Here is a 12,083-nt window from a genome sequence, read left to right on the forward strand (position 1 = left end):
GAAAGGGGCGAGCCCTAAAAAGGAACCAAGAGTTTGAAACTTTTAAGCAACGTCCTGGTCAGTCCCACCAGTGTCCTGTATTGAACTTCTTTGCTGTTTTATTCCCTAAGGAAAGAGGATGTGTCATAAACTAGTTCTTGTCTCTTCCCTACTGCTCAGCTGGAATGTGTGATGACCTCATAGAATGCTTGGGTGCCTGTGTGTGTGTGGAGTGTCAGTTGGTGAAGGGAGGCTGAGCAGCATGGAGGCTGCTCCTGGTGGGGCTACGCTTCATCTTCCTATATCCTTCTACTCATATATCCTGGAACTAAGCTACAATAAAGATATCCTGATTATACACCCGGCCTGTGTATCTTTTATTTACAACAGAGACCTACGGTGCATGTGGTAGAATGTATAAGATACATGACTAGCTGTTCCGGTCCAGGTTTATTTTTAATTCTGGGACTTGTAGCATTTTTTTCCATTACAAAACCGCGACTAAAAGTCTCGGAATTAAAGGGGAAAAAATGTGGACTAGAGCAGCTCATTATTGCACGTGGACGTGGGAATATTGGCAGCTCTTGGCCAGCTAATAATTATGAACCAGTTGTTAAGAGGGATGGATGATTGAAATATGAGGCTTTTCCTCGTTATGACCCGTGATTACCATTTGAAATGTTATATGCTTTAAAAAACAGTATTCTTTTATTCCCTTATTTCAAAGCCGAATACCATGTGAAGCCCTCATAGACTTTGAAAGTTTATATTTCTTCTTTTGAAGCCTATCATCGTCGCTGTGCAGGCGGGTTTTATTTCGGTCGTATTTCGTTGGCTACTACCGCTTGTTCTTTGGGGAGGACCTGTCAGTGTTGCCGGCCGGTAAGGTCAGAGGTTGTGAAGATGGCAGCGGCCTTGGGAGAGGAAGAGTTGGAGAATCAGGACTATTACTCTTTGTTGAACGTACGGCGGGAGGTGAGTGTGAGCTGGAGGGCGAGACTGGCGGTGTGAAGCGCGGCAGGGCAGCGAGCGCTCTCTTCCGAGGTGGAACTGTGACTATCCCATTGGAGCTGCCATGACCCCCGGAACTGAGGACGTCTGTTGCCGCATGCAGGCCGCCGGGGTGGGGGGAAAGGGGCGTTGCTGCTGTCAGTGCTGTAGACATAGGCGATACATAGGACCACTGGCCACGCACACGGGTCTCCTTACTCCTGGGAGTCTACTTTTACTTTGAAAATATCTCTGTTGTAGTCGTGGAGACCACGGTGCCCCTGAAAGATGTTAACATCACACCAGTTGCGTACCAATTGTTCGTAGAATATAATGGGCTCAGATCGCCTTAACGTAGATGAACGCTTTGACTTTATCGGGTCACTCAGGGGTGGGACGAACTTACCTTACATCCTGTATTGGTTTTTAAAAATAAACATTATTGTACTTGACAATTACATCATTTGAACTACATTTTCATGTAGTAGCGATCTCTCGCAGGAGAACGTTGCAGGCATACTATTTTGCAGATCATTCTTGTGAGAAGGGGTAGCTAACGTGTGGGGGGGGGGTGGAGTAGGATCGAAGTTGGGTATCCTAATTCATAACATACTTATAAGGTCAGTTGAGTTTTTTTGTTTTGTATTTTATTGCAACATTTATACAGCGTTTGCTTACTGTAGTAAGGAACAACACGCTTGAGCGGTATGTAATGTCAGGTCCACTTTGGTATTTTAGTCATTTGTAGTCCATGACTGTACAGAACTAACAACCAAGGTTTGCACATTAGCGTTTCAAATAGTAATGCTCCTTAGGAGGTACATTGTAGCTGGAGTGGAACATGGGACCCCTGTATACCTCGCTGCCATTGCTTCTCCTTTCCCAAGATCTGAAAAAGATCGGGAATGATTAGGGCCATATCATCCTTAAGGCTGCAGACTGGGCCTGGAGTGTGTGTGCCCTTAACTTCTGGGTTTGAACATCTGTACTTGATTAGGTTGCAACATCAAGGGGCTCGTTTTCAGCAGCAGGGCGGGTTCCTTTGCTTGAATCTGCACAATCTACACCTCCATGCATGGTTACTGAGTGCCGCAGTTGACTTCCAGACCGTCTGTGATTGCATAGCATGAACATAATTTGGTCTTGACATTTCTTGCGCATGCACATACTTTGAGCTGAAGCACATCTGCTAGAACTATGCACAGGAAACCAGGACCTCAGTGTATAGTGGTGTACCAACTACCCACCTTAGTGCCCAAAATCCCAATCCTACTAGCTATAGGGTCTCATTAGTTTTCCGTACTACAGCGAAGCTACCAATGACTAGACAACCCACAACATGTCACACTGGCTCTCTCAGGAATTGCGGGAGCAAGAACACTCTTTCGCTCGCTCACTCACACTTGTTCACAACATGAGTAATCGGAAACATGGTATAGTTTAAAATGTTTATTTTAACTAACGTGCTCTAAAATGCAGTACATGTGCCAGTACTATCAGCATAATGCATAAACACAATATAGTCAGCATTGTTACAATTCCATAGAATATGAACAGGGATATCATTTTATAAAGCTGGTGGAAAACGGCCTGCTCTGCCTTGCCACCCTCCCCATGCTAGGAATTAGTTTATTATAAAAATGGAAGACCTCTGGGCTTTGTTAGGGGGACCCCATACCTCCAAGTCTAAATGCAAAGGTTTACATCTCCGGACAAGCACAGCTCTTCTTTCTGGAAAGGTTCTCTCCAAGTGTCTCTAACATGCATGCATGCAATATTAAAAGCACTCGATCTTCAGTATTGCAGCTGTGTTTTTTGTTATATCCAAGTGCGGGGGACTGACCGAAGCAGAATAACAAGGGACATTGTTTTTCGACCTTATACATCATATGCAGACGAAAACCACAAAGAACCACAAGGAATGTGAAAAGCAGACGGTTCTCATGTGAACAGGCACAAGCAGAATTTAGTGAATACAAAGTCATGTAGGAACTTGTGCAAAAAGCAGCAACATGGCAGCCAAGCTTGTGCTAACTTTTAGCAATGTCCGCCATGAATCCACCACCCTCACTACACTTTCTTATTGTGGTTATTTCATCTTGTCACATGAGTGTTTTTCAGATACTCGATGCAGCCACCCTATACTACCTTTTCCCCCAGGTAATTTGATGTTGCGAACTCTGGTGTTTTTCTTGGCGAAAGTTGTCTCCTTCACACAATCGATCTACCACACTACTCATTATTTGTCCCCCTAACTCCTTGAAAGAGGAGAGGCTTCATGGTTGTACCCCAAAAGGTTTTTGAGCTTTTACATTAATCGCACCAAGGATCAGCTCAAGGGCGATCAGCTTTTTGTGGGGTTCTCCAGAGTAAATAAATAAAAGGCTACGCAGAAGAGAAGCCTGTCGATTTGAGTTTTCTTCTGTATCACAATCTGCTACACACTAACCAGAAGCAGTCACTGGTAGGTCTGAGAGGCAATTCCAGCAGGCCTAAGTCTGCTACCACTGCATTGCCATGTGGAGATCCTGTCTTTGACATCTGCTAGGTGTCAGAAATCATGTTAATGGGGCACTATGTATTGACAGCCTGGTCAAGGTGGGTGGGGTGTTTTTACCTGCTCAGTCCTCTCCACAGACCCTCTATCTTGTGAAGTACTGCTTTGGTGTCTGTTCTTGGGTGAGAAATCTGATGTAGAAGTATCAAAATAACAAGTTACTTACCTCTTGTAATTATCTTTCTGGTAGATCTTCTATCTAACCTCAGATTCCTCACCACCCTCAAAGCTCTGTGGAGTGACTTTTACTAACGTCTAAGAAGGTTTAAATTTAGGGATATGCATGGTGGTACCAGCAGTTGATCATGCTCTAAGTCTGAGGGCCAAGAAATGCATAAGCAAAAACCTTAACTCAACAAGCAGTGGTGGCTCTAATATGCAGCTCCATTCTGTTGCTTTGGGGGTGCTATGGAGTCAGTGCAAAGTTTCAGGATCCAGTCTGGGGAATATTCTAAGGTGAGGAATCTGCTGTTAGGTTAGGTTAGAGTATAGGTTAGAGTATTCATATCCACCAGAAAGAGTGTAAGCAACTTCTTCTATAGGAGGATGACCATAGTGTGAGCTTTAAAGCCCACACTTAAAATTTCACTCCTGTCGCTGTAGTTCCTGTGGCTTGTTATATCTAAACCCTCCCAGAATGCTTTGCTGTACAAAATCCAAGATAAATCGGTGAGATGTGAACCAAAGAGGTTATTCGGTCTCTCCCATCTCATCAACCTTAATGCGGCTAGGCTCACCTACTCAAAGCCATTGCCCCTACAACAACTTGACCATCATTGGATATTGCTCTTCTTTACTGCATGATATTTCCCCCCCTAGTCCGATATTTATCTGTTTATTGTATTACTCTCCTTTGACCCATTTGTAGTGCAATTATGCGATTATTCTTGTTTCTACTCGTACCTGATGTTGTGACTGCATTTATTACCTTCCTTTCATCCTTTTGTAAAGCACACTGATATCCTTCGGGAACTTTTTTGCAATTTATAAAGCTTTATAAATAAATAAATAAATATCCCCACAACCAGAAGAGTCTAGTGGATATGATGGTATATTTCTTTTTTAAATCAGCCTTTTTAAATCAGCCCTCATTACATTAAGTCAAAACGTTGTCACAAATGGTAGATTTTTTTCCCCACTCATTTTGCATATGTTTTTATTTTAAAACATTTTCTGTGGGAAAACCCTGAGGGATGTACACAAATTACCCCTTGCTGAATTAAGAATTGTGTTTACTCTATAGCTTTCTGGGATCACCCCTGGGTTTAACACCGATTTCCACTGCAAACTGGAAATAGATTGAAAGTAAAATAATTTGGGAAAATGAGCTACCTCTTAGAAAAACGCCATAATTGTAGTAAAATTGCGAAGAGCCTGGGGAGAACGCTTGAGATGCCAAACAGCAATAGGTGACTTAATCCACACCATACGACTATGCCTTAACTGAAACACTCCTGGGAGGGGATTTTCCAAATATTCAGCACTATTTATGCAGATCAATTGCCCTCAATCCTCTCTTGAATATATGACGATGAAGGTATTACAAGAGTTTGCGACTAGGACCCACATCGGGAAAGAGCCGGATTGCACAGGCGTAGAGAGATACTGACAACCTAAGCCTACGTTTTAAAATAAAGGAGAGGTATGGACCGCTGTTCCATTCTGGAGATCCCCATCTATAAAGCTGGAGAATGCCCTTTCAGGCATCACCACATATGGGGTCCGTGGTTTAATGTTTTGACTATGTGAATGATGATTAATAAGGCAACAAACCTGGCCGCTCATGCGATGCTATAATCCCATGCACAAATCAGTGGGCTTGCTGCGCTGGAGGAAAAATAACTTTTGGATTGTGTAATCAGCCAAATGTTTATCATGTAGCTGTGTTTTGAAAAATCAATAAAGAAAGTTATATTAAAAAAAAGAGCTCACTTAGTTCATATGTCTCTCAATAGACAGTTTAAAAAAAAATTTTGTACCCACGCTCGCGCCTTACAGTAAACCGATTTAGCTCGTCAAGAAAGTAGTAAAAGGACGAGCTCCGAGAATGGTCACTTGCATTAGGGGCTACAATGAAAAGTTGAAACGCACAAGCCCTAAGAGTAGATGTTTTAAAGTCGCGTCCTTTGCCGACAGAGCTGGCGTGTTCATAACACTGTAAATCAGGGAAGAAACACCCGAGGCCTGTTGAATGGCGGACGGAGGCAGGCAGTGCCCAGGAAATAAATCAACTTCGGAGACTGGCAGGGCTCAGAGCGTTATACACTTCACAACGCATAGGAAAGGAGTGCAGTCAACTATGGCCGCAAAATAAAACCAGCATTGGCATAGCCAATAGCTCTCACTTTTGGGACCTTCTAAGTATTTAGTTATGCGGCACAATATTCTTGGTGCAGCAACAACTGTTGCATGGCTAAACACTTAAAAGATCCAAAAGGCGAGACCTATTGGCTATGCCAATGCTTGTTACTCTAGCTACATCGTAACAGCTAAAGCGCTGTGAACAGCAGTCCAAGCATGCTCGCGCTATATCCTAGCAACAGAAATACACCTGCTTAAGGCAGGGAGGGGCGTCTTTAAGAGATAGTAAAGCACAGAAAGTAAATCTGCAAGCTGCCTGGGGGGGGGGGGGTTGCCCTTAATAGGCATTTAGGGGTGGCGGCGCCTGCAATTGATGGTGAAAAGGGCCCTAGGGTTCGGCCAATCTTCGAGCTGCGCAGTCCGTGTGAAAGAACGTGACCTGTGACTCGACGGATGCCACTGTTACTGGAGCAGTTGCTACAGCGAATACAAGTGTGCGCTGGGGTGAAAAACACTTGGAAACATCACTGGCACAGCAGGTATAACGAGCGCCCTACTGTGTCTGAGTGTGAGGCGTGTTATCGTGGCCCACGTCTGCTCGCAGCCGATGCGGATCACAGGGGCACCGGATTATTCAGGAGATTTTATCCAGTGTTTAAATAAGACTCACTTGGTTTCAGGGCACCTCGCAGGTGGAAAACCGAAATATTAGGCAGAGGAAAGGTCTGCGAGGTTCGGGATAAGTCCTAATTTTTCATGCACACTCTTTACTTACTCCACTCCTGCCTTCCCTGACTCTGGGCCGTCACATCACCTCCCACGGCAACCGGTCAAGGAAGCAAAGCCAGTGCCGGAAGTGATAGGGGAGCAGCAGGGGCTGTCCGGGAGGAGTGTGGGTTGGTACAGGAAGCTGCTCTAATCAGGCAGCGCCATCTGAACCTCTCTACCCCATGCATGGCTGCGGGCAGGCCCAGTCCAGCATGGCCCCCGGCCTGTCAGCACCTCACTGTTTGCTTCTGCAGCGTCCCAGTACGCGACAGTGTTGCCATGGTGACCGGCCCCGGCGTGAGCAACATGAGCTCGGTGTGTGGCACCCGGGAGACCTGTGGGTTTCCTTTCAGGTCTCGTGACCAGGAGCAGTGGTGCTGCATCAAACGTCCCCTCGCCGAACATTGAAGCTGTTATTTAAAGAGGGGCAGTATGAAACGGGGATACTAGAGTGGCACTGGTGCATTTGAACTGCATTCCACATATATGTTTCTAGATGTTTTGTGTTCATGGCAACAATGAACCCAGGACATTTGTTATACCCACTGCAATTTTTGTGAAAGTGTAACACTTCTCAAAGCCATCAGGGCCTTCTACAGTTAAAACACAACATCCCTTCAAACACAGAAAAGGGACATGATTAATAAGGAACTTATGTATTCCTTCATGTTTGCCAACAGTGTACTTGAAGCATTATTCTCATCGGGCGCCAAAAACTCTTATATTTCCATTCCTGACATTCTGTGCCAATTTCGTGCTGCTTCGCAAAGTGTGCCTTTCTGACGATTTGAGCCACACACAGCACAAGAAGCAGAGGCCATCAAAATGTTGTGTTAAATAAAAAAGAGAACAAGAGCTGCGTCTCACACCTCTGAAAGTGAAGTGAACGTGCGACGTTAAGAATATGCGAGAGGCTCAAAGGGGCAGTGGTGCGATTCCCTTGCAGGAGCAAGCTTTAAACTATCTGCAAGTTAATTGCAAAGAGATGTTTTAAAAGCTTGTTACTACAAGGGAATCGCCAAAGGTGCGCTTGTTGCCATTCAAAGCAATGCAACACGTGCACGTTTTTGCCTGCAAAACAGAATCGATAGCTAGAGGTCTTTTCCTACGCAGTGCATGCGCGCTGCGTAGGCGAGACCTAAAAAACACACCTCCTAAACAATAGTATTCTGAAATAAAAAGCCAAGAGTACAAATGCAGCTGCAGTGCAAAGGGGCATGGCAGTATTATGGCCAACGGTCCGAGGCTGAGGGCACATAAAAAAGAACGCTCTAAATCTGGACTAAACTCTCCCAAAAGATATTTATCCGAAATAAAGTGATTTAAAAAGTTCGGGTGGCACTGCCAGGCTCCCGAGCCGCAGCGGAGGCCGCAAAGGAGAGTGGTGACTGGCCGGCGGGCAGCGGCGCAAACATAATTTCAAAATATACCTACAAAGTGTGCACACACGTGTCCCAAAATGCCTTGGCACTGCCAACCTGAACGTACCTGCCTGGCAGACCAAAAGTGATGAGTGAAACACGCGTGCCAGACAAGCACCCACATTCTGGAAGTATTACCCCTCTGCAGCACCCCAAACAAAGTGCACGCTCCCGCCATGTGTGCCCTGGTAGTGCCAATCGTTGTTCTCGTATGCACAGCCAGGTTGGAGCAAGTGGTGCTATCAGGCAAGAAAGAGCCATAAATCTAGAGACTCGTCTCCTGAAAGCGCGCTGTGACCAGTAGGAATTGGGGAGCTCGCCAGCTCGGCACACTATGGCAGCGCGCGTGACACCGTTACAGACCAGAAGAATATCAAGTTACAAAGGGGGGAGGGAAAGCGAAAGCATGACGCCATTCGCCCTCGTGTGCACATCCGTACGCCAGTTAAAGTAAACAAAGATGGCCTTGGGCTGTCCACATGTGCGTGCATTTTTTGTCCCTCCTTACGCGTGCATAGCTTGAATCGATTACAAAGGCCCTCGCATGGCGAGACCAGCGCTGCTAACGCCAGGTGAGACCCAAAAAGGGCTTAGCACTAGGGTGAAAAAGCCTCCGCAGTTAAGGGGTTAACTTGCTAAGGGGTGTTCTGAACATGGCAGTGGGAATGAGTTATGATATGCATTGCTCACCATAACCAGCAAATGTAAAAATTTGTGTTCACTGGACTATAACAGACCTTTTAACTGTTTTTTTTCTTCTTGAATTTCATGGGGTTGTTAGGATGTACTGCACCCGCTATGTGTACATTCTGAGCTGTGCCAGGCCTTTAGACCTGGCACTGCTCCCAACCTGTTACAGCCCTGCATGACGGGGATTGGTCACAGGGCCTGCTTGGACGAGCTCTGACCGGTCTTAATTTGCTATCTTCTAATTCCATGCAGATTCATCTGCAGCAGTGCCAAAGTCATTAGTGAATGAAACTTTTATTGCTCCCCATGTATACTTGCCCCCATAACCTCCACTTGTGGACTGCATAAAATGTGACCTAATCAATAGAAACCTAAATCTGCTAAATGGCTGCCAAATGCTTTGCAGATTCTTGAAATGCACCAAATATATTGGAAAATAGAAACTTGAAATGTGCCCCTCCATCTCCCACTGCCCCCCACTGGACCTGCATGAAATTGAGAAACCGAAAGTTGGCTTGACGCGCAAATTCTCTGTCAAATTTGACTCCGATCCATGAAATGGGCACCAATTTTAGTAGTAATTCAATAATGTTTTAACCTTTTCTCTTTTGATATGCCCGTTATGGTTAGCAATCTACTCAAAACACACCACAACACATGCCACCCACTATGTTGTTCTCTTGATACCTTTTTTTTCTAGGACGTTGGTAAATTTGTGTTTTGAATGAGGCAGATGAAGCAAGTTATTTTGGCATTACCTGCAAACTATGTGCAAACTGCAAAATTCTAAACTAAAAGCCTGTTTCAGATACATCCTATGAGAAGATACCTGTTGATTGTGCTATTTTCATAAATCTACGCTCCACATGTGCAAAGATTCTTCAATAGTCACATCACAGTTTCTGACGGTTTTATCATGTGCTTCCGATACACTCTTGTTCATTCAATGCGCATACTACTTTTGCGCAGGATCACAGCCCTACAGTCCCATAGAAAAGCTGACACTTTACAAATGAAGACACAGGTCTCATAATGCTGAGTCTGCCACCGTAATACTGATCCTAGGTCAACTTTGGGTCAGAGAGCTGTACGTCACAGCTACCTATAAGAAAATTCCTCCCTGCTGTCACCTGAACTTTGAACTCTGACCTACTGCACGGTGCAGACAGTAGAGCTCAAGTGCTGATGACCCAAGCCACCTCTAAAGGGCTAACAGTTGCCACCGGCACCCTCCGTTCACTGCACTTTCTGATAGAACCAAACAAGCATTGAAAATGCAATAGGTCTCGCCTTTTGATTAAGATAAAGCCATTTGCTTTGCTAATGGTATTGTACAGCAAAGCAAATGGCTTTAACTTAATGAAAGGCGAGACCTATTGCATTTTTAATGCTTTTTTTCTAGGACTTTGGTAAATTTGTGTTATTTTGGGCATTACTAACCAGAGCAGGCAAATTTCAGTGGTTTCGCGCCTGCAAGCCAGAACCATAACTCAGTTTTTAACAGTAGTTTTTCCCCGAAAATGTCATGATTTTTTTATGACCTAATTCATTTGTAATCCCAGCTCCGCATAGCCTTGTATGTATAACATCTTGAAATGTGAATGTTGTCTGTAATTAGCATATACATTGTCAAATTGTAATCCAGCTGATTTTTCTTCACACTTGCTCTTGCAAACGTCAATGTGGCGCATAAATATCTACGTTCAATTGCACATATGATACAAACAATGACTACTTTAAACAATTTGTTTTAAAATGCAAATTCGCAATTCTGTGAACTATTGCGTATTTAAATGTTGGCATAGTAAGTAATGAAACACACAAAAGGTGATGGGAGGAATATTTGCAGTTTGTCTAACGACTGCCAATCGCTGGGAGTAGCATTCCAACCCATCGTTCTTTTGCTCACAATGCCAACTCAGTTTGGACCCATCCTTATACAAATCAGTCTCAACCCTGCTCCTCATGGGAACAGACCAGCCCGAACTGCCATACCTGGTCCTCCCTGAACCAGAACACAAGCCAACCCAGGACAGGTTTCGCTCTAGTTATGGCCTCATGAGTTGGGTAAAGACTGGTTCCAGTGACGCAGTGAGCATTGGACCCACATCTGAGCATACCCATCCATGTCCCTTAGGGCGGTACATGAAAGACTCAAAAGATGTTGCAAGGAATGCTTGCAATTTGTCTAACCACTAGCAATTGCTCAGGGTGTCATATTGAGTCAACCATTTGGAATTCCCCGTTTTATCATATGATTGAACTAATTGATCAGTTGCCTGAAGAGGCTATGTAGATGAAGTCTTAAAACACTTGTTTACAATTTTGGTATTTTTACAATATAGGAGACAAAGTTTGCTTAGAAAAAGTATAAGGCAAAGTATGTTGATACTTTCAAATGTATTCTTGTGTTTTCACTCCTAAGGATTGATCACAGTTATCTGAAGGCATAGTGACTTCATGTTATTTTTAGATGAAACTAAGTTTTGTAAATTCATAATTGTATCGGAGGGAATCTTTCTTGTAACTCGTGTATTCCACCCCCAGCATTTTGCCTCTTTGACTTGTCCCTACTTGCTATAGTGAGCTTCCTGGAGCATGGCCATGTTTACTCTCTATTTGTTCAGGCAGGAGCATATATTAATATTTTTAACTGGGCTGTTTACTTGTCACATACCTTGTGTTCAACTTACCCAAACAATCTGTTACATTTGAAAAAGAAATTGGAATATTTCTATGATGGTGACATATTCATGTCTTCTTTGAAGAACTTATTAAGAACTTGCTGTTCGTGGCATGACTTTGGATTGGGATTCAGATAAATGGGTAGGCTCATGTGATAGCTATAACAAGTGTTAAAAATTTTAAAAAATGTTCTGTGCTCATGTGCCTTGTTCAGTGGCCACAATGTGCCTGGCAAAAGATTTCCCATGATATTATTGGACCTTTGGCTCATTTACTTATACACATAAACTTTGCCTTGGTTGATAGTGTATTTTCATTCGAAATTTGCAGAGATCGAATATGTAGAGAAACCAACTCCACTGGCTGTAATTGCTTTCTTTTTTAGTTGAAGGCCCATTGTATAAAAGGATTGCTGGAAGCCTTAGAATGAGATAATGTAGTACAATCTATTTTCTGTGATGAAGATGTTTCTGAGGAAATACAATTTCAAACATACCACAACCGCATTGTTTGACCTTTTGTGCAATGTTCAAGTAGAGAGTTTTAATCAGTCTAATGGAGAGTGTTTGGATTATTTTGTGATGGAAAATACTCTAGATGTTCTTGTGTGAGAGAGAGTACTTAGTTGTGTAAGAGTACTCCTTGTTCATTTACAGAGTTAATATTATTCATTTTCTAAAGAAGCAAGTCTC

General features: G+C 43.7%; 1 protein-coding gene across 1 annotated transcript in view; it reads left to right on the forward strand.

Annotated features, from left to right (window-relative positions):
- Positions 1–839: 839 nt before the first annotated feature.
- The window catches only part of DNAJC11 (DnaJ heat shock protein family (Hsp40) member C11), a 788,848-nt gene continuing 777,604 nt past the window's right edge, over positions 840–12,083 (forward strand). Inside the window, exon 1 of the mRNA XM_086922163.1 lies at positions 840–954. Within this exon, the coding sequence (XP_086778289.1) occupies positions 883–954 (72 nt within the window). The 5' untranslated portion in view covers positions 840–882. The remainder of the gene's footprint in view (positions 955–12,083) is intronic.

This window comes from Lissotriton vulgaris, chromosome 5 (genome assembly GCF_964263255.1).
Source record: "Lissotriton vulgaris chromosome 5, aLisVul1.2, whole genome shotgun sequence".
Lineage (NCBI taxonomy): Eukaryota > Metazoa > Chordata > Amphibia > Caudata > Salamandridae > Lissotriton > Lissotriton vulgaris.